We start from the raw sequence: 26,600 nt of genomic DNA, 5'->3' as shown, positions 1-26,600 counted from the left end.
AAACCAGACTGCTAGGAAAAAACTGTGATGAAACAAAGGCGATCAGCATAGAGTTGTTCATAATAGGATGTCTTACGACTGAAGATAGGTCAACGTCGGCCACACTATGGAAGTAACTTACCGTGTTTACTGCATTAACATCTTTAATCCCATAGCAAAGCGAAACAGGCGACTGATTAATAGCGGGCGCATATCCAGATAACCATCATCCGCCCTTCAATGTCAGCCAGATGATAAACATCCAAGAAGTGGCATTTGCAGTATTAGCATATGCCGAAGTATGCCTTTAGCATTAGCGCGAGCGTGCGGTAAAAGCTTTTTGGATTAAACCGCATAATGTTGAAGGCAATTGGACAAAGGTTTCGGCCCATGGGCAAAACATTTTATCAGCGAACTTTTGAAGCATTTCCTGAGACGGAGGAAGGCGCTGGAAAAGAGCTTAACTGATAGAAATCTAACGTGAACTTACGTGTTGCATTTGGTCGCTTTGAGTTTGAACTATTGAACAGATTGTAAATGTTGGTTTTCAATAAGATAATATTTTAAATCTTAATGTACAGACACCTATTAATTAATCACCTACATTTATAGCGTCAATTTCATGCCTTTTACAACTGCAATGAATTGACAAAAAACGCATTTCACATTGATCAGTAAAAACTTTATTCATACTGACATGGGTAAAAAACCAAGCGCTGACTTCACAGGATGGTATAGGCAGGGGCCCGGGAACGATTTTCAAGTTGGGGGGGCGAGCCTAAAATACCTGACATGATGCATATGAAACAGTGGCGTAGCTAGGGGTTTAAGAGGACACGTACCCCCCCCCCCTTCGGGTTCGAACTTCAAAGGGACCCTCGGGTACGAGGGGCCCTGCGGCGCCATTGACCGCTGAGGCCATATTTCGCCATACTTCGCCATATTTTCGCCATATTTCGCTGAAGGGCCTCATGGGCTCGTTAAAGCACCTCATGGGCCCTAAATAGCCACACTAAGAGCTCCATAAGGGCCCCAAGTCGGCTTCTGAGGGCCTCTTGCGGCTCTTAAAGGCCCCTCGATGGTCTCCAACTGGCCCGTTACTGGCCTCTGAGAGTTCTTACCGGCCTGTGAGGGACCAGTTCTAGGGGCATTTCCCGCCTGTGATGGCCCCACACTTATTTTTCTGAGGGCCCCATAACGGCAACTGCTGGGCCCTCATCGGCGCCTGTGAGGGCCCACACCGGTGTCTCTGAGGGTTTCACACCCCGAACTCTGAGTGCCTACACCAGTGCCTATTAAAGCCCTAGATCGGTGGCTCTGAGGACCCAACCAACACCTGCGCATCTAAAGGCCACCCACTGGTGACTTTTGAGGGCCCCACACCGGTGACTCTGAGGGCCCCACCGGCGTCTGACAGTACCATACCGGTCTCTAAGGATCCCACAGGACTTCTTCTGCCGGTCTAAGGGCCCCTTGCCGGTCACTGAGACCCCTTGCCGGCTTGTAGAGGGCTCGCATTAGCAAAAGGCCCCACACCCGTCTGTAATGGCTCCACACTAGCGTCTATAAGGATTAAGGGCCCACAGCAGCGCCTGTAAGGACCCTCACCGGCGCGGCGCCTCTGAGAGAATCACATTAGCACCTCTGAGCGCCCACACCGGCACCTGCATGACGGCCCCTTACCGGCGGCTCTGAGGCCCTACGCCGGTGATTCTGAGGGTGTTACCGCGATAACCGAAGGCATCACAAGCCCTTAGTGTCGCTGAGCTTTAATCCCATACCGGCCCTCCGAGGGCGCCAAGTCAGTACACTCACTGTCCCACACCCCTCCCTCACACCCGGAGCGGAATAAACTGTGTTATACCTATAGCAACGATTTTACCACTGTTGTACGTTATGCATTTATCAAAGTTGACTCAAAATGGTCCAGTATAAAATCTGGCCTGCCAAACTTATGGCCAAGGTCAGGCCCAAACCAAAGCGGGATGACAACAGCAGATGTTGTCAAATCGATACTGCATCAGCAGAAACCATTCAGATGGCAAGGAAAATGCCATTTGTTGATGTTTAGATGTATAAAGGAAACAAGAAGGAAAGAAGTCCGGAAAAGGGAGGACAGATCCTTTCTCGCTGCCTCAATGTTGAGGGGGCGCCGCCCCCTCGGCTCCCAAGTTGGGGGGGCAAGCGCCCCCGCTGCCCCCCCTGTTCCCGGGTCTATGGGTATAGGTACCTTCCACTCTTCTCTAATATTGAAAACGAACGTTACTCTAGCTTCTCATATGACATAGATTGAAATAGATGTTCTTGGTTTGATATGAATCCAACTCAGAGCCAGACACAAGGATGGAACACAGTGATCTTGAGTCGACTTCATTATCTTGGTCAGGGAATATGTACATTTTTTAGTTCTTGATATTCGTTCTTGTTTTTTTTTTTCACTTCTTTCAAGCATGTACAATTGTTAAAGAAGCTTAAATATGGAAATTAAACGGCATATGCTAAAATAAATATCACACTTGGGCCGGAATGTTTCATTCAGAGGACCTCGGGCTTTGTTGAATTTTCCGCCCTCGACCTTCGGTCTCGTGCGGAAAACTCAACAAATCCCTCGGTCCTGAATGAAACATTTTACCGGCCCCGTGTGATATTATATATAAGTTGTAGCTGAGAAACGATATCACACCAGCATTTGACTTTGCCCGTGATCTTTTAGTCTCAACATGATAAGGTGTGAATTGAATGTGATGGAACCAAACCCTGAGCTCAGTTCCAGATGTTCCGTGAAAGCTTTTGGAGACCAATTGAACTCTAGTAAGTCAACCATCGCATGTGTAGGGGGGAGGGGGGTCGGATGGACCCCCCCATGTTTTTTCGCGAACAACTCGCGTAAAAAGCGGCCGATCGCGACGAAACTTTCAGTACCCTCACATTGATCAATTTTACACCTACCCTGAAAATTTCATGTTCCTGACCCAAATGACCTTTGGCCTCTTTTCCGAGACCATGTTTGGCCGGAATCGCGATTCTGCGTATGTCGGCTCGCATTAGCCGCGCGTTTGCAAGCTTTTCGTGATTTCAAACGTTCAAACATGTGATTTGATGTTGCTTCCATGCATTAGGGTGGGTGTCAAGGTCACCTGAAGGTCAGGTCAGGTCATTGACCTTTGATGACCTCAGTTCACTTTTTCGAGTTTTACATGTTTCTAGGCTAGTTTTTGGAGCTGAACTCGAATTCAGCAACCATTTGAACATTTACGAAGTAGTTTTGGTATCTTCGTAACATGTTACGAAGCTGTCAGAGGCGGTTGACACGTACTACGAATACCCGGCAGAACCACTACTGGTTGACCTGACCCGACCTCGATCAGGGGCCAAACGGCAAGGGGGGGGGTCCAACCGACCCCCCCCTACACATTACACCTTTTTTCAATCCGAATCGGCATCCGTTCATTCAAATACGGCAGCGGGCACCTTATCTCGACAGGCACTCCAACAACTCGACACTGGAGCACGCATTTCGACACTCTTCGCTAATTTAGAATAGCATCGGTTGATATTCGACCAGGGTCATTGAACAACGGCAGGGGCATTTAATATCGAAAAAGGGCATTCTGTTTTGTCATATTGCATTTTATGTCGGCAGGTTGCAGCCCAGCTAGACAGTGGTCAATTTCATTCTGTTTTGTCATATTGCATTTTATGTCGGCAGGTTGCAGCCCAGCTAGACAGTGGTCAATTTATTTCATCAGTGAATTAAGCAACTCTTATCTTTTCGGAAAGGCATTTTAAGAATATGCGTTAAAATGTTCCACGGAACTGTAAAGAGACACTCAATATGGGCGCTTGGTTGCTAAGAAACCACACCTTTTTCAATCCGAATCGGCAACCGTTCATTGGAATACGGCAACGGGCACCTAATTTCGTCAGTCGCTCTGGAACCTTAACACCGGTTTGTCCCTAACATCACACGCCTCCGGCACGCAAGCTGACCTCATGCTAGGTCATCATCCTTGTGCCATTCTGTGACAATGTGGAAGCACTGGCGAATCCAAAGGGCGACGGGAGTCATTCGGGGCCACGCTCCTGGCGAATCCAAAGGGCGACGGGGGTCATTCGGGGCCACGCTCCTGGCGAATCCAAAGGTTGACGGGGGTCATTCGGGGCCTCGCTCCTCTCAACGCATCTAAAGTTGGTTATGTTTTAGCGGTATTTCTTGGATGAAAAACAAAAATATTGATTTTTTCATTTGGGTCGATCTGCCGACACCTTGTGAGTGGCGCTGACCGCCAGCGCGGATGGTTCAAGTCTGCGGAGATGGGAATGGGCATTGGGCGTGTCACCCTAGAGAAGCAACAATGTTTGCAGGACGGCGGTCAACTGAATCATGGAGTCATGGTCAACTGAATCTCTGGAGTCTGGACAAAAAAAAAACTGCCCTCTGGAAAGGTGGAAACCCTGCGGGCTGACCCATCGATCGCTTTGGCTGCTTATCCGTAGCGGGACAGTTTTATACCGGCGTCTTGTCAGCCGCCGCAGCTCACAGCTCACTGGTAGACTCACCCAAATGCTTCCTCCGCATTATCCTCTCATTTCACGACTCTGACATGACTTGCTAGCCTATACTCACCCTCCATCCACAGAAAAAAAAAAGCATTTAGACCTTAAAACCACGGTCTTGGCGTATTTTGTGTTCCATTAAACAAGGAAAGTCTAAGAAAAGGAAAAATGCTAAAAATTATAGTGGTAAGCATTGGAAACGCATCAACGTACAAAATGTGGTTTGAAATTTGCTTGATTTTGCTTGTTATAACGCCAACGAAACTGAATGACCATTAGGGTGTGTCACTAGAAACAGATCAAGCGCTTCCGCTGATTTTCCTTGTCCCTGTGTCTATGGAAGTCCATTGGTGCAGTTCTTTTTTCCATGCATCGAAAATTCGATCGGCGCAGGCTGAAAGAAGTTCGGGATTTATCGTGGCGCCTGGCGTTGCAGTCTCCATGTTTGGCGTAATGCGTTTGATGACGCTAACACCAGCCGCGCGCGTCTTCGCCTGTTAGCGGCGACAGACGCTGTCAATGCGGATGTAAGCGATGCAAACGAGGCAGTATCCTCTATTGAGACAACGGTTACACAGAAAAGATGCATCTTTGCCATTCACGGAACTTCACGGGAGAAAGACGGTGCACGGAGCCGCCGGCTGCCTTGCCCAACGGCCCCGTGAATGATCCGGGTCCACTGGTCTTGCCGTCCAAGTTCTGGAACACTTCCCTGAGTACAAGCTCATTCGAGTGCAGCTGGCAAACAAACCAATGGACCGTTTTCTCTTGAATAAGCTCCAAAAGTCGGCATATTCCACCAGATCTGCCCGTATTGACAGCCGCGCCATCGCAGCCTATTAGCCAGAGTGGCAACGTTTATCAGCTCATTGGCTTGATCAATGGCTTTACCTGACATTGGCGTAAAAGTTGGAGAGATATTCGTTTCCTTGTTCTGCTACATTAGCCACATATTCCTCAGCTGCCCTGTAGCCGCCTCGGCCCGTGCTATTCTGATCAGTGATCATGCCTTCCATCAAAGTACATGGCCTTGAGCTCAGCGTCGCTGTGTTGTTGGTCCCGCGCGGCCACTGTACTTTGTCTCATCCGGCATCTTTCTCTCCATACTTTTTCGGGTCGACCAGCAATTCTGCTTTGCCGCTCGCTACGCGACCGATATCCATCTGAAAACCGTTGATGACGGCCGCTACAGCACGGTTGGATAAACCATACCTGTCAGTCAGCTGCCAGTGCAGTGTTTGTCATATCATCATCGTTTGAGTCTTTGGATACATTCCTTCATCTCAAATTCACTTGTGACTTCTTAATTGCTGGCGTTGGTGTCGGTCGTTGCCGATGAGTCTACCTGGCCTGTCTCGTCGATATTGACGCCGCTGGAATAGGTACGGAGGTGGAAAGGACCAGCTTGACCCACGTCGCCCCTCCCCTCGTTCCGCTCCCGTCTCATTCTAGGCTCGCAGTCTTACGTCGTTTCCCCGTCTCCTCGTAGTCCACACCACCCAGTCTGATCTTCCGAACTCCTCTCTGGTCTCGAAGCAATGCTATTTCCGCTGGCGGTACCCCGTTTGAAAGTGGACAGGTACAGCTTCGCCGATCTTTACAGCGGCAGCGGGCGATGTCAAAAAGCTTACGAAACAGACTCGCTTCAGAAAGACTTCGTTTCGTTTGTCCCTCCCGCATTCTTTTGGGCACCTTGTTCGATCGGCGAAATCTTTCGTAGACTTGCTTTACCTTCCGAACCACATTGTGCATTTGTATCGTTGGTATGCCCTCACTCGACCACATTGCAACCACCGCTTCCGCTGCTTCACGAAAACATGCAGTAACTGTCCGCTCACTTTTTCTATCCCCTGCCAGGGGTCTCACATAATTCACTACATCTCTGTTTGTAGGCAGCTGATTTACCGGCAGCACACTGGGAGACCCGATAACGAAATGTTTCGCTTTGCTTCGCAACGGCATCACTGCGGCACGGATAGTCCGATTCGATTGCACCACACGCACTTCTGCTCACGCCGCAGCTGAAACCACACTGACCCACGTTCTTCGCAAGCTTGTGTGCCTCGGGTAGACAGCACATGACTCGAAAGCCGACACATTGTGTTGCCGACGGAGGGGTGATACCCGAGACCCCACTCGCGTTGCCCTCTGTCCATCCGTGCTCTTATTCTCCCTGCTCCACTCGTGATAGTCTTGCCAAGCAGTGTTCGCCATGGGCTGGGCTGGGCTACGGGCTGGGCTGGGCCCTCAAATATGAAGGATCGGTGGGCTGTGGATGAGCTGGGCCAAGAACTGTAAAGTGGAGTCAGGGATTCGCAGCTGAGACAATAACTAAAACTACATAGCTTATTACTGTGCAAGACTCAAAAATGAGTTAATAAAGCACCCATGCAATGTCCATTGTGCAATTGCATGCTGCTCGCAAAAGATTGTTTCTTTGCGAGCTTTGGATACCTGTGTAGTGTCAATAATTGTTAATCCATTCATTTTTGACGGGCTGGGCCGGGCTGGGCTTTGACGCCTTTACCATGAATGGGCTCGGGCTGGGCCGGGCTGTGAACCCATGGGCCTCGGCTGGGCTGGACTGGGATTTTGCAGCCCGTGGCGAACACTGTTGCCAAGGCTGCAGCGTGATCCTATTATATGGATCATCTGTGGTCCCCTGAATGGCCTCAACACATTAAGATAACAGTATGTTTCGTCCGACGTCCATTTAAACAAGAAATAGCCATCGAATTTTAACCGTCAAACGGTGTTGGCCGCCACAGGCCGACGGCGGGTCATATGCCTGGTGTTAGCGCTACGGTGCGCATTGTGTTCAGTATGGAGACTTCAACGCCGGGCGCCACGGGAAATGTCGAAATTGATTGGGCCCGCGCCGCCTGAATTTTCGGTGCAGCGAAAAAAGAACAGTGCCAATGGGCTTCAATGAACCCAGGGACAAGGAATATCCGCGGAAGCGCTTGATCTGAGACAAAAATATTAGATATGACACACCCTAATGACCATTGCCATTGTAAAATGAAATTTGCCTTTTTCCAATGCCCGATGTCACAGTCCTATGCCGTGTGCCGAAATCCATTGGCCAGTGTCGAAACCACGCTCAGTGTCGAAATAAAATGCCCCATGTCATGCCTCTGCACTATGCCGAGTTTGGACCGTGGTTTGTCGAAAGCGCACTCCAGCTGACGTTCCTAATGCAGATCTGCCGAAAATAACTGACCGGATGCCGATTCGGATTGAAAAAAGGTGTAGAAGCTGGCAAACGCCGCACACATCCGAGGGTCAATCTATGCATGGTTAATTGGGTGGATCCACATAATGTATTTACATACAGCAGGTTTAGCTGACCACTTCTCTTCCAGCTAGCTTACCTTTCAGCTATGCAACCGGGCGACCCGTCCCACCTCCCCCTCCTCCCTTCCCCTCTCCCGACTCACTTTAGCGACTGTAGTACGGCGTTCATGAAGCAGGTGTTGCCCAGGTTTCTCAGGCCGGCAGCGCAGCTGGGCTTCTGTGACGTGTGCTGGGGGTCGGCCGATCGGCCCCGCCGCCGCACCGGCCGCTTTCCGACCCGGTTTTCGGCCTCGCCCTCCGACTCAGACGCCGCCAACCTGCCGTGGGGGGGGGGGGAGGAGACGGCGAGGGGGGGGGTGTTAGACACTTCACTGTGGACTGGGCGATGAGGACACTGATGCAAGTATCCACGAAATGACGCAGCGGAGACTGGGGGGGGGGGGGGGGGGTGAGATTCAGTCTTGAAATCAATTCAATCCCAATTGCTGTGGTCGCGAAAGATGATTAAAGAAAAAGTCGATTTATAAGAAACTAGGATTATGGGATGGCTATAAAACAATGGTTGCTCAATCGTTCCTCAGATTTCTGGTTTAGGAAAATGACATGCTGGTGAGTGTATTGCCTTTGATGTCTACTGTCTACATTAAGGACCATTACTAAAAACAACAGGAGAAATACCATTTCCTAAATATCTGAAACAAACGTACTACTAACGATCAAATTTCAGGCCAACTCCGGCAAGAAAAAAATAAATAAATAAATAGATATTACAGCAGTAAAAACGCCAATCGGCTAATTCCCCCTGGGTACTGAATGCTAAAGCCAAAGCCTATGCCTACATTGTGGGATAAGGTGAAGGAGCTGCACAGCAACGAGTCCATTAGGTATACAACAGTAATACAAATAATTCAACAATGCCGTCCGATAAATCATACACAATGGAAATATTGGTAGAGTGGCCCATTAGAACATAATGAGGGAAAATTTTGATTTGGCTAGATGATAGGTATGCAAAATGTTCTTAACCCTCGCACGACCAGGCCATTTCTCATAACACGAACGACCAGGGGGGGGGGGGGGTTGTTACGACCCCCCCTGGCGTTTCGAAACGGAAGGTCGTAGAGCTTAGCGGAAAAAACCAACGGATTGCTCTCAACGAGATCTCGCGATTGGTGGTATGTTTTTTGGTCCTAGGTCAACATTTGACCTACTTATGACCGGTCAAAGGTCAAATTTTCCGAAAAAAATCAAACTTTTTCAAATTTCCGCGGCGATTGCGGCAAAACGGTGGGAGATATCGACTTGAAACCTTCACTATCGTGTTCCTTGATCAATTCTCTATCGTTTGGTATGTATTTCGTTTCCCTAGCTCTAACAATGGCGCGTTGGGAGCGCCGGAAGTCGGCAAGGTCACAGTCGGCGGCAGAAATTCGAAAAATCAAAATTTAAATTTTTGAAATCTGATTGTATTCTTGGATTTGGGAGGTCCATTTGCTCCCTATAGAAGCTAATATTGCTGCATATTCCCATTGAGGTGACAAGAATTAGCAAAATAGTGGTTCGGGCGCTTTTCAAAAATAGTACCGGACGCTGTTCCTCTTGTGACGTCATAGCTCCGTGACCTGACCTGACCCGGTCAATTTTCTTGCACCACACGATAGCCAATGCTTGCCCCAACATGCATGGGAAGTTTCATCATGATCCATCAAACAATGTGGGTATCACCGGCAGAAAACCTAGGGATTCGGCGCACACGTTTGGTAACTGTCGGCCGGAGGCTGTACCTCTTATGACGTCATAACTCCGTGACCTGACATGACCCGATCAATTTTTTTCGGCAAAAGATGCGCAAAGGTTGCCTCAGAGGGTATTGAAAATTTCAGCCCGCTACGACAAGCCGTTTAGCGTGCACTTCGAAAAAACCTCAGGGGGGGGGGTTGATACAACCCCCCCCCCCCTAGGCGTTCTAGGGTTAAGACAAAATTAAAATAATAAATCCAATCAGAAATATAATTCAGAACAGGTGTAATTATAATTTAGATACACAATTACAACACAGACAACAGAAATGACATATGAATTTGCATACTACTTGATAGCTGGTTCAGTTCATTTGCAGGAAAATGGAAATGAAGTTTCGACTAATCTGACATAATGTTGACTAATACATTTCACAACAGCTAGATACTTTGTCCAAATCGTGCATAACAACGTTATGTCCACGACTAGAATGTTGGCCAAGCCGAAGGAAAGAAATTTGATTTCTAGCATGACAGTCGCAGGCCGCTATCTGCCTTTACACATTCAACTGAAAGCCATTACCACGTCCGACGCAAAAGAGGCTGCATTGACAAGCTCCGCGAAATGCCGCACTGATGGAAACGAAATCGCACCATTGACACGAAAGCAAATGCCATATTCGCGGAGGGGAAATGAGGCTGAAAATAGCAGGAAATTCGCGTACCGCTGAATGACTAGCACTCCCCAATCCAAATATCAGATTCATTCTGGTACTGAACATCGCGCTATAAAAGGACAGGCTCGACCGATGGAAGTGTAGCTTATATGATAATGGACTGGCGAAAAAAGATAATATAATCAGAAATAAAATCCACTGAACAATTCAGCAATAGCAGAGCAGACGCTCAACTTTTGAAATAAATCGTCCTATGGCAAATATGTCCAGAACCAGGGATGCGGAGAAGGAGTCGGAGCCGAAGTCGATCATAGATACAGGTGTGCCTGGAGTCCGGAGTCGGATTCAATATTGCATGGCTCAAACTCAGTCATGCTTTACAACTGTTTTCTTTTTAAAAAAATATTAAGCTCATTGCCCTTTCCGAGAAAACTTACACGAAAATAGGCCACATTCGTGTTTTAGGCGAGCGTTTTTAGACAAACAAACAAACAGATGGCGGCGCCTACGCCAGAACCGGCCTGAGTTCTGCACACTGCATGCTATTTCAAAATCATATTTGCAAGGTTCCTAGGTACATTAGTCGGTCCTCAGAATGCAAAGGATTGTTTCAGGCAAGATAAAAAGATATCTGACATGAGCTTTACAAGCGCGATATGAACCTAAATAGAAATGCCCAGATATGACAATGTGTTCATGCGTCATACGTTGGTCATACATATAGGCCAACGCGTCATGTTACCAAAATTTCTCAATAAACTTGACGGTTTTACCAGCTGGGGACTTCCTTCGATCGCGCTACGCATAACGCCTTTCTATTTTTTCTTTGTGTTGTTGGGTTAGGCCCTTTCGGTCTGACGAGAACATTTCAGGGCCGGAGGGGTGATAGGAATTCCGGGGAGACATGGGTCTGGGCGAGCGGCCCGGTGAGTCGCCGGGGCTGAGCCCGTCCAGATGAAAGGCCGACCAGCCCCCCAAGCACTTACCGCACCCGGCTACGGGCGTGCTCTTATCGGGCTATCCCGCATGGGATAAATGTTGCCTAATGCACATCCAGGCAGGAGTAGGGGCTTGAGGCGTGGAGGAGAAGGTTTCGAATGACTTGAGGATGGTAACGATGGAACGGTGCAGAGGTCTATGAGCGGTTATAACGCCTTTCTAGCCAATGCAATTTACTTGGTACTGAGAAGATACCAGCTGACAGGCGTTATCATCAACGCGTGCGTCGGCTGCATAGGGTGCACCGTCATGTGAACATGGTTGACGGCACAGAAAAATAAGTTCAGCGGGCAACACAAACGAAACATAAATTAAGCATGACGGTAAACAGGCAGAACCAACGTAGCATACCGCGACCAATAAAGCAGGAGGAATCAGTACTACTAGCGCCGCCTAGCGGCAGTCTCACCGGCTTCGTTTCCGCTTCCGGGTGCTAGGTGGCCGCAGCGTCGGCGGCCCGTTGTCCGTCGAATGCCGTGCGCTGAGCACCGCTCGAACTTTGTCAATGGTACCGCCGGCAGTGTCGTTAAAAATGAAGTCATCACATTGGTAACTGCCAAACAGAGGTGCCAAGGTTAATGGGGTTTTGTTGATAGATTCCTGTAGTTTAGACGAGCCACTGACGATATGTTGTGTCGATATCGAAGTCGATATCGAACTTTATCGATACCCATCGAAAGCCCAATCTACGGGGAAGCTAGCACATTATATAAACAACATAAACAAACTTTCACTAACATCATTGACTTGACCACAATTCAAGAGCAGCAATAACCCTATAGTGCAAACATATGACCTAAAAGGTCCAGAAATACCTACTTTCCCACCCATTAAACGTCCCACCGAGAGCCACCAGAAGCATATTAGCGTGAGCGCACCCATCATACTCCTCACCCCACCCCACCAGACCACAGGGACACCAAACAGACCCCTCCCCAGAGCGTGATACTCACCAGAAGACGGAGAGCTGGTGGCACTCGATGCAGACAGCGTGGCCACTTTGTTCCTCGTGGTGCCGCTTGGCGTGGCCGGATACGTAGCGACCGCACCCGACGAACCCGCAGTGGAGACATAGCCACGGCGAGTCGGTGGTTCTGCACACTGTCGGGGTCGGAACCGAGACAAGTCAGTAGCTGCACATACTGCAGACATGACATACCTGCTGGTGTATAAGGCAAGAGGTGGAATGGCTGAGTGACAATGGGAAATGATGCAATGAAGGATGGTGTTTTCAGTGTAGACATGTGAGATTGACAATGTCTAGGTGTTGAAGCATCTAAGACAGCATTCCAGGTACTTGATACTGCATAAGAGGGGTGGTTAGAGTAATATTTGACACAAGCAGATATGATCAGTGAATCACACCATACTTTGTCAGCCAATGACTGAAAATGCAGATTTGATGCAAGCTGCAAGTGATAGGTGTAAAAACATCCACATTGCAATGCCTAGCATACCAGACACCTAAAGTTTGCTCACTTCATTTGTTGTTGAATACAAAGTGGACTGGCAAAAGCATGTAATTACAACAATGCATGTGTGATTGGCATGTGGAGCACTGTGCGTGCATGCTAATACTGCACCTCACTGCATGACTTTGAAGAAAAAAAAACTTTGAGATGCTGTGACATGTCTGTCTGGAAGATGTGTCTAAAATATGTGCTGTCTGTTTGATTATGACATACCTTCACATTTCCACTGCTTGGAATGTTGGATTACAATGTCTTTCTTAATCTTCACATTTTCTTCCAGGTGAGGGCATTCCATTTCAAGCAATTGCCTAAATTACAACCTCGAAAAAGCTCTGAAAGAAGATCAAATCAGGTCCATAGGTTAATTAACTATCCATTTTTCAAAAAACAAACTCATGCTGTTGGATGGGGCACAACAGACTTGGATCAATGAAATACTTGCATCACTAAAAAAAAAAACATGAATTCATTCACACTACCTATTATTTCAAATCAAACATCAGCACAATGAAGGCATCAGTTTATGAAATTGAACTTCTTATAATCAGCAATGATAATATATTTATTTACAAATCTCCTTGTGAAAGACACGTTTGTCTGACAGCCAACAAATAGAGATAAATTCAAGTTTACAATGTACAAAATGAAAAAAATATGTAGGCATAGCTTCTTGTACGTCAGTACTTCGCAAAGGGTGCTCATATTGAGAATTTTTGTAAGCATTTATTGCATCTTCATCATACTCCTCTAAGTGAGTGGTGAATCAGGTGAAATTCACAAGAATGAAATGAAAATCACTGCATACTGGCTGCCACAATAAAAGGCACTACCCCTTAAGTATCCATAGTGACTGGCAGCCTGTTGCTAATTGATCAAGATGTGAATTGAGCAAATACTAACAATTTTAAAAATGCAAAACCATACAAAAGTGGGGGCATTCCACGATAGATCGACCAAAAAAAAACTTAAAATTTACACCCGCATATTTTATTTTTTGCTTAAAATTGGTCTAATGGGTTGTGATGGGCGGGGAACCCAGCTGTGGCAAGGATTTTTTTCTTCGAACAACGGTTTCCGAGATATAGCCTCGGGCAGTTCCTGGAGGTCACGCTGCAACCCTATGTTTGGCGGCTTATAACTCAGAAACTATTGGTTTTCTATGGTAAAAACTTGATATGGTTCAACTCGCAATCAACCAACAAACGTTTTGGCTATCTCGGATTTTCGAATTTTGAAAATTTTGATCACGTGACATCTTGACCTTTTTTTCGAAGAGTGACCTTTATATTTTCCCAACTGAAAGTCGCAATTTTGTCTGATGACGATTAAAGCCTTATCAATTGTCATTCATATGCGATAATAAAAAAGTGGCTTTCGGCCTGCGTTGACCTCAGGTCAGGACATTTTTATGACCTTCCCATTATTACGAGCGGGAGCGACAGCGAGATCTCGAGAACAAAGCAAGATAGCGACAAGCGGTAAACGGCACAGGGTACACATGTATAAGGTCTACAATTTCTACTCAGGTCATTTTCAGGTCAGGTCAAAGATGACGTCACAGGGGTAAAAAGAAAGTCTAAATGGCGGCACTACATATATATCAAGTTTTTCTCGAATAACTTTCGAAGTATCCCAGCTAGGAACAAACTAATAGCACCATCGTGATCCTCTCGCCGATCCGCATCGAAACATGTGTATATTGACCTCGAAAGGTCAAGGTCAAAAGTTGACCTTAGGTCACGTGACCTTAAGGTCATCATATATCATTCGATGGGCCTTGACGAGCTGAACACAATGAGCCTATCCGCGCGGCTGTATCTCAAACCTGTAAGGAGTTATTAGCAAAAAACATTTGGTGACCTTTAATGACGTCACATGACCCAAGAGCAACGTCACAGTTGACCAAGAGCAAAAAAGGTCTCAAGGTAGTCAAAGTTAGTCGCATATGGAGTCACTCATGGTATATTGGGCAATTCTGACGCGTTTTAGTGTAAAAATAAGGGAGCTGGTTTTTTCCCAATTGACTTATAAAGGGGTGGTCAAGAAATTGACCTGACCTCAGGTCATCGGTATCGAAATTCAAAACGAACTGGCGCTAGGCGAAAGCAAACGGATTGGTGCCTATTCTACGTCTCTTTCTTTATTAGATCAAAAGGTACAACCAAAACTATTTTGACTTCCTTTTTACCCCTGTGACGTCATCTTTGACCTGACCTGAAAATGACCTGAGTAAAAATTGTAGACCTTATCCGTGTGAATCCTGTATCGTTTACCACTTATCGCTATCTTGCTTTAGTCTCGAGATCTCGCTGTCGCTCCCGCTCGTAATAATGGACAGGTCATAAAAATGACCTGATCTCAGGTCAATGCAGGCCGAAAGCCACTCTTTTTATTGTCGCATATGAATGACAATTGATAAGGCTTTAATCGTCATCAGACAAAATTGCGACTTTCAGTTGGGAAAATATCAAGGTAACTCTCCGAGATAGCCAAAACGCTCGCTGGTTGATTGTAAGTTGAACCATATAAAGTTTTTACCATTGAAAACCAATAGTTTCTGAGTTATAAGCCGCCAAACATAGGGTTGCAGCGTGACCTCCAGGAATTGCCTGAGGCTATATCTCGGAAACCGGTGTTCGAAGAAAAAAATCTTTGGCACAACTGGCTTCCCCGCCCATTACAACCCATTAGACCAATTTTAAGCAAAAAATAAAATATGAGGGTGTACGGCTTTGGTCGATCTATCGTGGAATGCCCCAGTGTAGAAACCGGCCCCCACCGGACACGATTTGGTAGCCGAGGTCTGTGACGTCAGCCGGGCGTGAAGTTTTCCCTTCACCATAGGCTTCACACACAAACTGGCCGAAGTTCATGCCAGGATAGCCCGGCTTGAAAGTGCAAAAATGATTAAATTTTGCCCTCAATAGATTCATTGCTTCATTTTATAACTAAAAACGTCCGTTATTAGGCCTCAATGAAGGTAAAAAGTACTCAAAATCGAAGTTCAAGAAGATGCTGTCCGAGCACAATCTGGTAACATCACGTGACCTTTTTTAAGCAGAATGTATATAATTCAAGGATGTTATTACACGATTGCTGCCTAAAACATCATAAATAATACGCTTGTAACATTAATTGCTTCTGTTTAAGTCATAACATTGCAAAACGCAAAGTTTATCATGGCAGTCACGTGACCAAAGGTATAGCAGGGGTTGGGACAAGCACTCAAAGGATTTCAAGTTTTTTAATTAAATTATATAAGTTTCATGATGAAATTGAAAGAATGTATTTTTTCCTAATGAAATACAAATTTTCGTATGTAAAATATTTTCCTTATGGGCGAAATTCTCCATATAAGAAATGTCAGTGACGTCACCAGGGCTTTACTCAAAACGTGCTCAAAACATCCGACCTACCTGTTTCTTATAGGTATCTTGGTAGAAACCTTACTCCTTGCTGTTCTCATGCAATAAGCAATAGCACTAAAAATTTCTAGCAAGCTCAAGATAGAAAACCAGTACTAGGGTGAAAAGCATTCCTGAGCATCCTACTTACAATTTCATGAATTTGGATGCGCCAGAGGCATTGTTATTGACCAGAACAAAGCATGCCCCAATAATCGTGCATTCTTCTACGTCAGGGATGTTGGTGACCGAGGTGATCTGGACGGGTACCTCACAATGTCAAGTTGATTAGAGAGGAAATATATCAAAAACTGCAGCCCTATAACTGTAACAAAGCAATGAAAACCAATGCTATCAGGAATTTGAATTTGAATGTATTCTTTAGGGCAAGGGGTTTGGATGGTAATAATTTTGAACAATGAGCCTGACGGAGTTGACCGGCTGACCTCGGCCGGGGCGGACGCGGGCGAGGGCGCTCCGCGCGCGGTGCGAGTGAGAGCGGTCAGCAGTGGGGTTTTTGTGGTGTCTGTGGACGCCATGAGTAAGAAAAGAAAGGCGTGCTCCCCTGGTCAGGGGGAGCAGAAGGACTATCGTGAATTAAAGGACTTTATAGTGAAAGAGAATGAAAAATGTGTTAAAGAAATCCAAGAGTTCAGTGAGAGGCGACTGTTGGCGATGGAGAACTCCCTGACATTCACGATGGACGTGCTGTCAGAATTGTCTGAGCGTCAGAAGTCGGTGGTTGCGAATGTTAAGGAGCTTCAAAAAGTGACAGAGAATCTGAGGAGCAGAGTGCAGCAGTTGGAGCTGAATGAGGACCGCCGGCTCCAGAATAGCAGGTTGGTGTTTTTGCTATTCTCCGGGTCCGCTCTCCAGGCGCATACCAACCGTGATGAAGCGGTGGATCTGATTCGTTCAGCTGCGCGTGAGTTCCTCAAGATGGATCTAGACCGCACACAGATCCAAGATATCACCAGACTTCGAAATGGAAAGATCGTGATTGAATTTAGCTCAGCTGCGCCCGGCTCTAATAGAGATGCGCTATTCAGAGCTAAGGCCAAACTTCGAGGTTCCGGCCTCTACATCACGGAATCGCTAACCCCCCGGAGGCAGGAGATGTTCAGGGACCTTATTCGAATGAAAAAGGAACGACAGATCTACTCGGTTTTCACAAGAGCCGGGAACATAATGATCTGCAGGTCACGTGACTCACCGCCACTGCGGATCGCTGACCCGGAGGCGTTGCGTCAGCTGGCTGGGTCGAGTGCACCACAGAGCCCCGTGCAGAGGCGAGCCCAGCCGGGGGAAGAGAGAGCGAGGAGCGAGATAGAGGAAGGAGCTCTCCGACGTGATGCGCCTGCGCCCTCGGCGCGGGGCGGTCGAGAGGGAGTGACGACCCCCGGTCGCGACCCCCGGTCACGTGACCGTTCCCCTTCCGACTCTCTGAGGAGGAGCGGCGGCGGCCGTCAGGAGGCTCAAAACCAGCGGCGGCAGGACGCGCAAAATCGCTCCGGGACTGCGGCTCGTGGGCGCGTCTCGTCGTCGCCGTTACTAGACTGCGCGCGGGAGGCTGTGCGTTCGGTGCAGCTGGCGGCGCCGCTTGAGTCTCCGGAGAGCGTTTCAGCTGGACTTTCGCCTTCTCCGAGTGACTCCCTGGTCGGCCCCTCTCAGGTGGCGGGCCTGGGTGCGCCACTGCGAGTGACGTCTGGGTCAGATCTACCGTCGGCCACAGGTCTGAGGTGGGTCGGTTCGGCGGGCTCGGTGCTGCCACCTGCCGGGGACCGTGGGGAGCCGGAGAAGGGTCGCGCGGTAGGTGGCGATGAGGGTCGCAAGGTAGGTGGCGCTGAGGGAGGGGCGCGTTCTATGAGTGAAGACGCCTCTCTTGTTTTCCGACCTGGCTCTCCGTCGGCTATATCGAATGTTTTGCGGCGTGAATCCTCCCAAGGCGGGGAGGCTGAGGGACGATGGGTAGAGAGACCTGGTGGTTCTCCCTCAGATTGTCCGCGTGGGGGTAGGGTCGCAGGGTCTGCTATGCAGGGAAGGGGTAGGGGAACTCGTAGGGGGGATGGGCAGTCGAGAGATATCAGGGAATATTTCTAGTGGTGGCTCAGCATTCAAGTCGGGCTGGGACCATGGACTTGGCTCAGCAGCGTGAGCTCTCCGATGTCCGAGCGGAGACTGTGGGTGGGGGTGGTTGTGCTCGATGTGAGTTTAGAGCTACTGTTACATGTCGAAAATGAGCTTGTCTTTCTGTTGTGTTAATGTACGGGGTATGCGTCAGACCGAAAAGAGAAGGGATGTCTTCAATTACCTCAGACGCCTCGACTGTGCTGTGTATGGGTTAGTGGACACACATCTGACGACTGAAATGGAGTCAATGGTCCGATCGGAGTGGGGAGGAGAAATATATATGAGTTGCGGAACAACTAACGCTAGAGGAGTGACTGTCTTAGTTCGAACTGGGGCACCTGTATTAGTTCATAGTTGGGAGGTGGATGATCACGGTAATTATGTGATAATGGATGTAGAATGTGATGGATACTTCCGAAGCAAGTTTGTTGTGATATATGGGCCGAATAGTGATTGTCCGATGTTTTTTGAAGACTTGTTTGAGAGAGTATTCAATGCTTCACAAATATGTCCTGTTATTCTCGTTGGAGACTGGAATTTCGTATTAGATCCGGAAAAAGATACGAAGTTTTACCGGAGCATTAGTAACACAAGGGCGAGAGAGGTTGTTCTGAATGCAATTGAAAACGAAAATCTGGTGGATGTATGGCGGGAACAGCATAGTAATAGCAGACAATTTACATGGAGAAGAACGAATCCTGTAAAATTCTCCAGATTAGATTTTTTCCTTGTGTCTGCTGATTTACTCGGTTTCATTTCTTCGGCAGATATTCTCAGTGGTTATAGAACTGATCACAGTATAGTCTCGTTGAAGTTCAAAAAGGCTTTTAGGGCTAAAAGGAAGATGTTTTGGAAATTTAACAATAGTTATATTGAGGATGAAGCTTTTGTTGGGTTAATCAAGAGAGAAATACGAAAGATGAAGGATCAATATGTGATACCGGTATATTCTAGTGAAACTATAGGAAGTTGCGGGGATATTCAGTTCACTATCAGTGATCAGCTATTCTTTGAAACCATGATGTGCCACTTAAGGGGTATATGTGTACAGTATGGGAGCAGAAAGAAAAGAGCTTCGGAGAGGCAGGAAAATGAACTAATAGCTAGAATACAGCAGCTGGAAGACTTAGCCACGTCAGATGAAAACGTAGCGAAAGAGCTAGCAAAGTGTAAAGAGGAACTCCATCTCAGACGTAGGGATATAATGAAAGGCGTACTAGTAAGAGCAAGGGGTAGGTGGATTGAGGAAGGTGAGCGGCCAACTCGATACTTCTGCGGCATGGAGAAACGTCAGTATACAAAGAAGTACATAGGTTGCTTAGAAATAGGAGAAAAAACTATCAGGGACCAAGACGAAATCATGACATGTTTGTATGATCACTTTAAAGGTGTGTTTCATTTAAGTGAGAGGACAAAAACGCTAGATGATATAAAACACTTACTAGGTGATGCATTTCCTACGCTAAATAGCGAAGAAAAGTTGAGTTTAGAAGGCCCTCTGACTGTGCAGGAAGCCAGCCTAGCATTGGAAAAGCTGAATAATGATAAGTCTCCAGGGCCTGATGGTTTTTCAAAGCTTTTCTTTAAGACTTTCTGGAATGAACTGGGAATTGATATCCCATGTTTGAAAACATATAATGATTCTTTGAAAATTTCCTGGATGAAAAGATATGTGTGTTCGGAAGATGCTTGGAAGTTTTTAGCAGAAATGCAGCTATGTAAAAATGATATTCTTTTCTCGTGTGGTGATGCAAGCTTCTCGAAAGCTGTAGGTTCGGTTTCAGATGGTATCAATCCGTTCTGGCGGGAAGTTTTTAGTAAATGGGATGCCTTCAAAAAGTGTTTTGAAGTCTTACCGGAAAATGTTAAGACGCAACCTTTGTTTTTGTCCTCTTTCTTCAAGCGTAATCACAAAGTTATGTGGAATGGCCGTCTATACAGAGCTGGTTGTACCAATGTAGGTGACATTTGGACGGATGAAAGAAGGTTTATGAATATTGCTGAAATAAACAACACTTATGGCTTGCGTCTCCAACAGCTTGAATTCGCGGGCATTGTTAGAGTAATAAGGACAGCATATACGGGGGAGTTGCCACCTCATGACATTGGACCTCAAATGCAGCCAGCGTTGGCAACTCTCTTAGGATGTAAGGGAGGATGTAGGATATACTATAAGACAATGCTACAGCATAAGTACTTTAAAACACGGGATGGTTTAAAATCACAAATAAAATGGAATAACGATCTACAGTGTCAGCTAGAATGGGACCTCATTTACAACAGATTTGCGAGCTGTACTAAAAATACTACTCTTAGATGGTTCCAGGATAGATTAGTACACAGAATATTAACGAAAAACGTTTTCGTGTCAAAATTCACTGAAGAAAGTCCATTGTGTACATTCTGCAATGCAGATAGAGAGACGCTTCTGCATCTTTTTGCTGAGTGCGAACAGGTTCAATGTGTTTGGAGAGCAATGGTGAGCAGGGTCAGGGAGCGATTGCATTACAATGTTGTTCTAAGCAAACGTGCAATAATTGTTGGATTCGAGGAAAATGAGACATTTCATATGGCTGATGCTGCAGCTGCTATTCAGAGACTGTTTTTGCTAGGGAAATATTATATTTACAGAACAAAAGTGGCACAACATGGTATAGGAATAGCTGATATGTTTTCATTCTGTGATTTTACGACAAGGGCAGAGTTTGGTAACATGCGAGTGGGCATGGCCGATACAGAAAAGAAGAAGGTAGAGGTGCATCAAAAACTTTGTCTCATTAGCTACACATCTCACGAACAGGGACAACGAGCGTAATAACAGGACATATAGGGCGGGCGAGGTTCGGACGCTGAGCTGTCGCCAGATTTACACCCCGCCCGTTCCCATCCGTGACCGGCCCTGACCGGCCCTGAGACTTGCATCACTAAAAAAAAAAAAACATGAATTCATTCACACTACCTATTATTTCAAATCAAACATCAGCACAATGAAGGCATCAGTTTATGAAATTGAACTTCTTATAATCAGCAATGATAATATATTTATTTACAAATCTCCTTGTGAAAGACACGTTTGTCTGACAGCCAACAAATAGAGATAAATTCAAGTTTACAATGTACAAAATGAAAAAATATGTAGGCATAGCTTCTTGTACGTCAGTACTTCGCAAAGGGTGCTCATATTGAGAATTTTTGTAAGCATTTATTGCATCTTCATCATACTCCTCTAAGTGAGTGGTGAATCAGGTGAAATTCACAAGAATGAAATGAAAATCACTGCATACTGGCTGCCACAATAAAAGGCACTACCCCTTAAGTATCCATAGTGACTGGCAGCCTGTTGCTAATTGATCAAGATGTGAATTGAGCAAATACTAACAATTTTAAAAATGCAAAACCATACAAAAGTGGGGGCATTCCACGATAGATCGACCAAAAAAAACTTAAAATTTACACCCGCATATTTTATTTTTTGCTTAAAATTGGTCTAATGGGTTGTGATGGGCGGGGAACCCAGCTGTGGCAAGGATTTTTTTCTTCGAACAACGGTTTCCGAGATATAGCCTCGGGCAGTTCCTGGAGGTCACGCTGCAACCCTATGTTTGGCGGCTTATAACTCAGAAACTATTGGTTTTCTATGGTAAAAACTTGATATGGTTCAACTCGCAATCAACCAACAAACGTTTTGGCTATCTCGGATTTTCGAATTTTGAAAATTTTGATCACGTGACATCTTGACCTTTTTTTCGAAGAGTGACCTTTATATTTTCCCAACTGAAAGTCGCAATTTTGTCTGATGACGATTAAAGCCTTATCAATTGTCATTCATATGCGATAATAAAAAAGTGGCTTTCGGCCTGCGTTGACCTCAGGTCAGGACATTTTTATGACCTTCCCATTATTACGAGCGGGAGCGACAGCGAGATCTCGAGAACAAAGCAAGATAGCGACAAGCGGTAAACGGCACAGGGTACACATGTATAAGGTCTACAATTTCTACTCAGGTCATTTTCAGGTCAGGTCAAAGATGACGTCACAGGGGTAAAAAGAAAGTCTAAATGGCGGCACTACATATATATCAAGTTTTTCTCGAATAACTTTCGAAGTATCCCAGCTAGGAACAAACTAATAGCACCATCGTGATCCTCTCGCCGATCCGCATCGAAACATGTGTATATTGACCTCGAAAGGTCAAGGTCAAAAGTTGACCTTAGGTCACGTGACCTTAAGGTCATCATATATATCATTCGATGGGCCTTGACGAGCTGAACACAATGAGCCTATCCGCGCGGCTGTATCTCAAACCTGTAAGGAGTTATTAGCAAAAAACATTTGGTGACCTTTAATGACGTCACATGACCCAAGAGCAACGTCACAGTTGACCAAGAGCAAAAAAGGTCTCAAGGTAGTCAAAGTTAGTCGCATATGGAGTCACTCATGGTATATTGGGCAATTCTGACGCGTTTTAGTGTAAAAATAAGGGAGCTGGTTTTTTCCCAATTGACTTATAAAGGGGTGGTCAAGAAATTGACCTGACCTCAGGTCATCGGTATCGAAATTCAAAACGAACTGGCGCTAGGCGAAAGCAAACGGATTGGTGCCTATTCTACGTCTCTTTCTTTATTAGATCAAAAGGTACAACCAAAACTATTTTGACTTCCTTTTTACCCCTGTGACGTCATCTTTGACCTGACCTGAAAATGACCTGAGTAAAAATTGTAGACCTTATCCGTGTGAATCCTGTATCGTTTACCACTTATCGCTATCTTGCTTTAGTCTCGAGATCTCGCTGTCGCTCCCGCTCGTAATAATGGACAGGTCATAAAAATGACCTGATCTCAGGTCAATGCAGGCCGAAAGCCACTCTTTTTATTGTCGCATATGAATGACAATTGATAAGGCTTTAATCGTCATCAGACAAAATTGCGACTTTCAGTTGGGAAAATATCAAGGTAACTCTCCGAGATAGCCAAAACGCTCGCTGGTTGATTGTAAGTTGAACCATATAAAGTTTTTACCATTGAAAACCAATAGTTTCTGAGTTATAAGCCGCCAAACATAGGGTTGCAGCGTGACCTCCAGGAATTGCCTGAGGCTATATCTCGGAAACCGGTGTTCGAAGAAAAAAATCTTTGGCACAACTGGCTTCCCCGCCCATTACAACCCATTAGACCAATTTTAAGCAAAAAATAAAATATGAGGGTGTACGGCTTTGGTCGATCTATCGTGGAATGCCCCAGTGTAGAAACCGGCCCCCACCGGACACGATTTGGTAGCCGAGGTCTGTGACGTCAGCCGGGCGTGAAGTTTTCCCTTCACCATAGGCTTCACACACAAACTGGCCGAAGTTCATGCCAGGATAGCCCGGCTTGAAAGTGCAAAAATGATTAAATTTTGCCCTCAATAGATTCATTGCTTCATTTTATAACTAAAAACGTCCGTTATTAGGCCTCAATGAAGGTAAAAAGTACTCAAAATCGAAGTTCAAGAAGATGCTGTCCGAGCACAATCTGGTAACATCACGTGACCTTTTTTAAGCAGAATGTATATAATTCAAGGATGTTATTACACGATTGCTGCCTAAAACATCATAAATAATACGCTTGTAACATTAATTGCTTCTGTTTAAGTCATAACATTGCAAAACGCAAAGTTTATCATGGCAGTCACGTGACCAAAGGTATAGCAGGGGTTGGGACAAGCACTCAAAGGATTTCAAGTTTTTTAATTAAATTATATAAGTTTCATGATGAAATTGAAAGAATGTATTTTTTCCTAATGAAATACAAATTTTCGTATGTAAAATATTTTCCTTATGGGCGAAATTCTCCATATAAGAAATGTCAGTGACGTCACCAGGGCTTTACTCAAAACGTGCTCAAAACATCCGACCTACCTGTTTCTTATAGGTATCTTGGTAGAAACCTTACTCCTTGCTGTTCTCATGCAATAAGCAATAGCACTAAAAATTTCTAGCAAGCTCAAGATAGAAAACCAGTACTAGGGTGAAAAGCATTCCTGAGCATCCTACTTACAATTTCATGAATTTGGATGCGCCAGAGGCATTGTTATTGACCAGAACAAAGCATGCCCCAATAATCGTGCATTCTTCTACGTCAGGGATGTTGGTGACCGAGGTGATCTGGACGGGTACCTCACAATGTCAAGTTGATTAGAGAGGAAATATATCAAAAACTGCAGCCCTATAACTGTAACAAAGCAATGAAAACCAATGCTATCAGGAATTTGAATTTGAATGTATTCTTTAGGGCAAGGGGTTTGGATGGTAATAATTTTGAACAATGAGCCTGACACCTTCTAAAGCACTGTACAAAAGCGGGTGAAAATTGGGAATCACATGCATTATCATATTTGATATCATAACATCACAAAACGACACAGAGATTTTTGGCACGATGCCAACACGAGATCAAAGGTACACCGCCACCCCGACTTTATTGGCTTTGTAAACTCATTGCTCTACCATTCGCCTAAAAGAATCGTCAAATTTACTGTTACCTCTCTGGCCTCCTCCCTGCATGAAATACTGCGAATATTGATTATTTCGAATTTACTGCGAATATTTTCCGCACTCACCACACCGCGGCAATTAGCGGCGCGCGGGCCGGCTCATGACGTCACTTCCAATGCCTGAAGAACGCGTATTTACAAATTGCAACCGAGCTCCGCCGTAGGGTATTTTATTTGCGCCGTAGTGTATTTCACTTGGGGGATTTTCTACCATACATCTGCCTGAGCTTAGGGTAATTACAATTTGTCGGCGACGTTCAAAAATGATGCACCTTTTTTCGCAGTATAGGATATCGCATGTGCATATTTCTGCCTTTTTGGGTGCGCTTTATCGGTTTTTCGTGTGTAACTCGCGTAAAAAGCGTCCGATCGCGACGAAACTTTCAATACCCCCGATTTTATCAACTTTACACCTACCCTGAAAATTTCATGACCCTGACCCAAATGACCTTTGACCTGTGACCTATTTCTCGAGACCATGTTTGGCCCGAATCGCGATTCGGCGTATGTCGGCTCGCATTAGCCGCGCGGTTGCAGTTTTCACGTGGTTTCAAGCGTTGAAACATGTGATATGATGCTGGTCCCATACATTAGGGTGGGTGTCAAGGTCACCTGAAGGTCAGGTCAGCTCAATGACCTTTGATGACCTCGGTTCACTTTTTCGAGTTTTACATGTTTCTAGGCTAGTTTTTGGAGCTGATTTCGAATTTAGCAACCATTTGAACATCACAGCGGGTGTAACGAAATTATCCAGACACCTTTCTTCCCGCTGTAAAAGCAAAACAATCTGGTACTTTTTCTTTTAACTGAGCTTGTAAGTTGTAGCCACCTTTCATAAAAACACAGTTTACTCACCTCGTTGGTTTCTGCATATCTTTGGAGTGGTTTCAAAGGACAGTCAGAGAGGAAATGAGGAACCCACAAGTGGCGAATGTTCTGGAGCATTTCAGCCAATGGATTCTCCAGCACACTGGCTTTGATGCGGACCAACGCCGTCTAAACCTGTGCCTGCGGTTGAGCAGTGCTTATGGCGGGTGGCTCTTCATACACCTCCTGCTGAACAAGAGCCCACAGGTTTTCGATTGAATTGGGATCGCGACTTTTTCCAAGTCATAAGCGTTAGCCCAGAATGATTGAAGGTTCTATCGGCATCACTTCCCGTTCTTTTAGGGACTTTTAAGTAGCGCGCCGCCACGCATCAAGACAGCGTGGCTTGAATCAGGCATCAGTGCGCGTTCAGAAACCGTGCCCTCCTATGCCGTCTGGTTGAGCGCCTCCAATCATGCTCCACCACCTTCCCTGGAAAAGCTCCACCCTTGCCTATGGGGCAAAATATAAGGGACAAAAACATTACCTAATGAAATTCAGGCTGGAGCAAAAACATAGGTAATAGGTTATGTCAAATTAGAATGAAAGATTAAAATCAACCTGACCAGGCCTTACGGTCCGACCGGGTCCTAACCACCTTACTTCGCCTAACTTGACCCAGTTCAACCTAGCCTACCACAACACCTGCAGAGTGCAGAGGTACCTTCCTGGAAAAATGACGCCCAGGGAGATGAATGTCCAACTTATTGAAATACTACCATGATTGCTTGTCAAAATGTGTGTCATCATGCTCTTGTTTGAAATGACAACTGATGTATAATAAATGTGATATTGAATAATTACTCCTGACTGTTGACTGTTAAGTTATCAAAATATTCAAATAATCAGGGTACAATCCTGTGCATAGTGCACACTAATCATGTTGTTTTTGTGTAGGCCCTCTGCACATTGTTGTGTGCACTGCTATGTGCACCTAAGTAAAAAAGT

General features: G+C 45.9%; 1 protein-coding gene across 8 annotated transcripts in view; it reads right to left on the bottom strand.

Moving 5' to 3' along the window:
* LOC122370353 (ubiquitin carboxyl-terminal hydrolase 3-like) overlaps window positions 1-26,600 on the bottom strand; it is a 73,862-nt gene that overhangs the window by 45,866 nt on the left and 1,396 nt on the right. For 2 of the 8 annotated variants that reach the window (XM_043345867.1, XM_043345873.1), the window contains exons 2-5: window positions 12,934-13,052; window positions 12,202-12,349; window positions 11,658-11,801; window positions 7,977-8,150 (exon numbers count right to left, since the gene is read on the bottom strand). In XM_043345867.1, the coding sequence (XP_043201802.1) occupies window positions 7,977-8,150; window positions 11,658-11,801; window positions 12,202-12,349; window positions 12,934-13,015 (548 nt within the window). In that variant the 5' untranslated portion in view covers window positions 13,016-13,052. Of the gene's footprint in view, window positions 1-7,976; window positions 8,151-11,657; window positions 11,802-12,201; window positions 12,350-12,933; window positions 13,053-16,275; window positions 16,506-17,337; window positions 17,417-24,767; window positions 24,919-26,600 lie in introns of those variants that run through there. The other 6 variants (XM_043345870.1, XM_043345869.1, XM_043345872.1 and 3 more) reach the window with 6 other exon arrangements.

This window comes from Amphibalanus amphitrite, unplaced genomic scaffold, assembly GCF_019059575.1.
Source record: "Amphibalanus amphitrite isolate SeventyFive unplaced genomic scaffold, NRLGWU_Aamphi_draft 001125F_arrow, whole genome shotgun sequence".
Lineage (NCBI taxonomy): Eukaryota > Metazoa > Arthropoda > Thecostraca > Balanomorpha > Balanidae > Amphibalanus > Amphibalanus amphitrite.
This window is presented reverse-complemented; position numbering and strand designations above follow the sequence as displayed.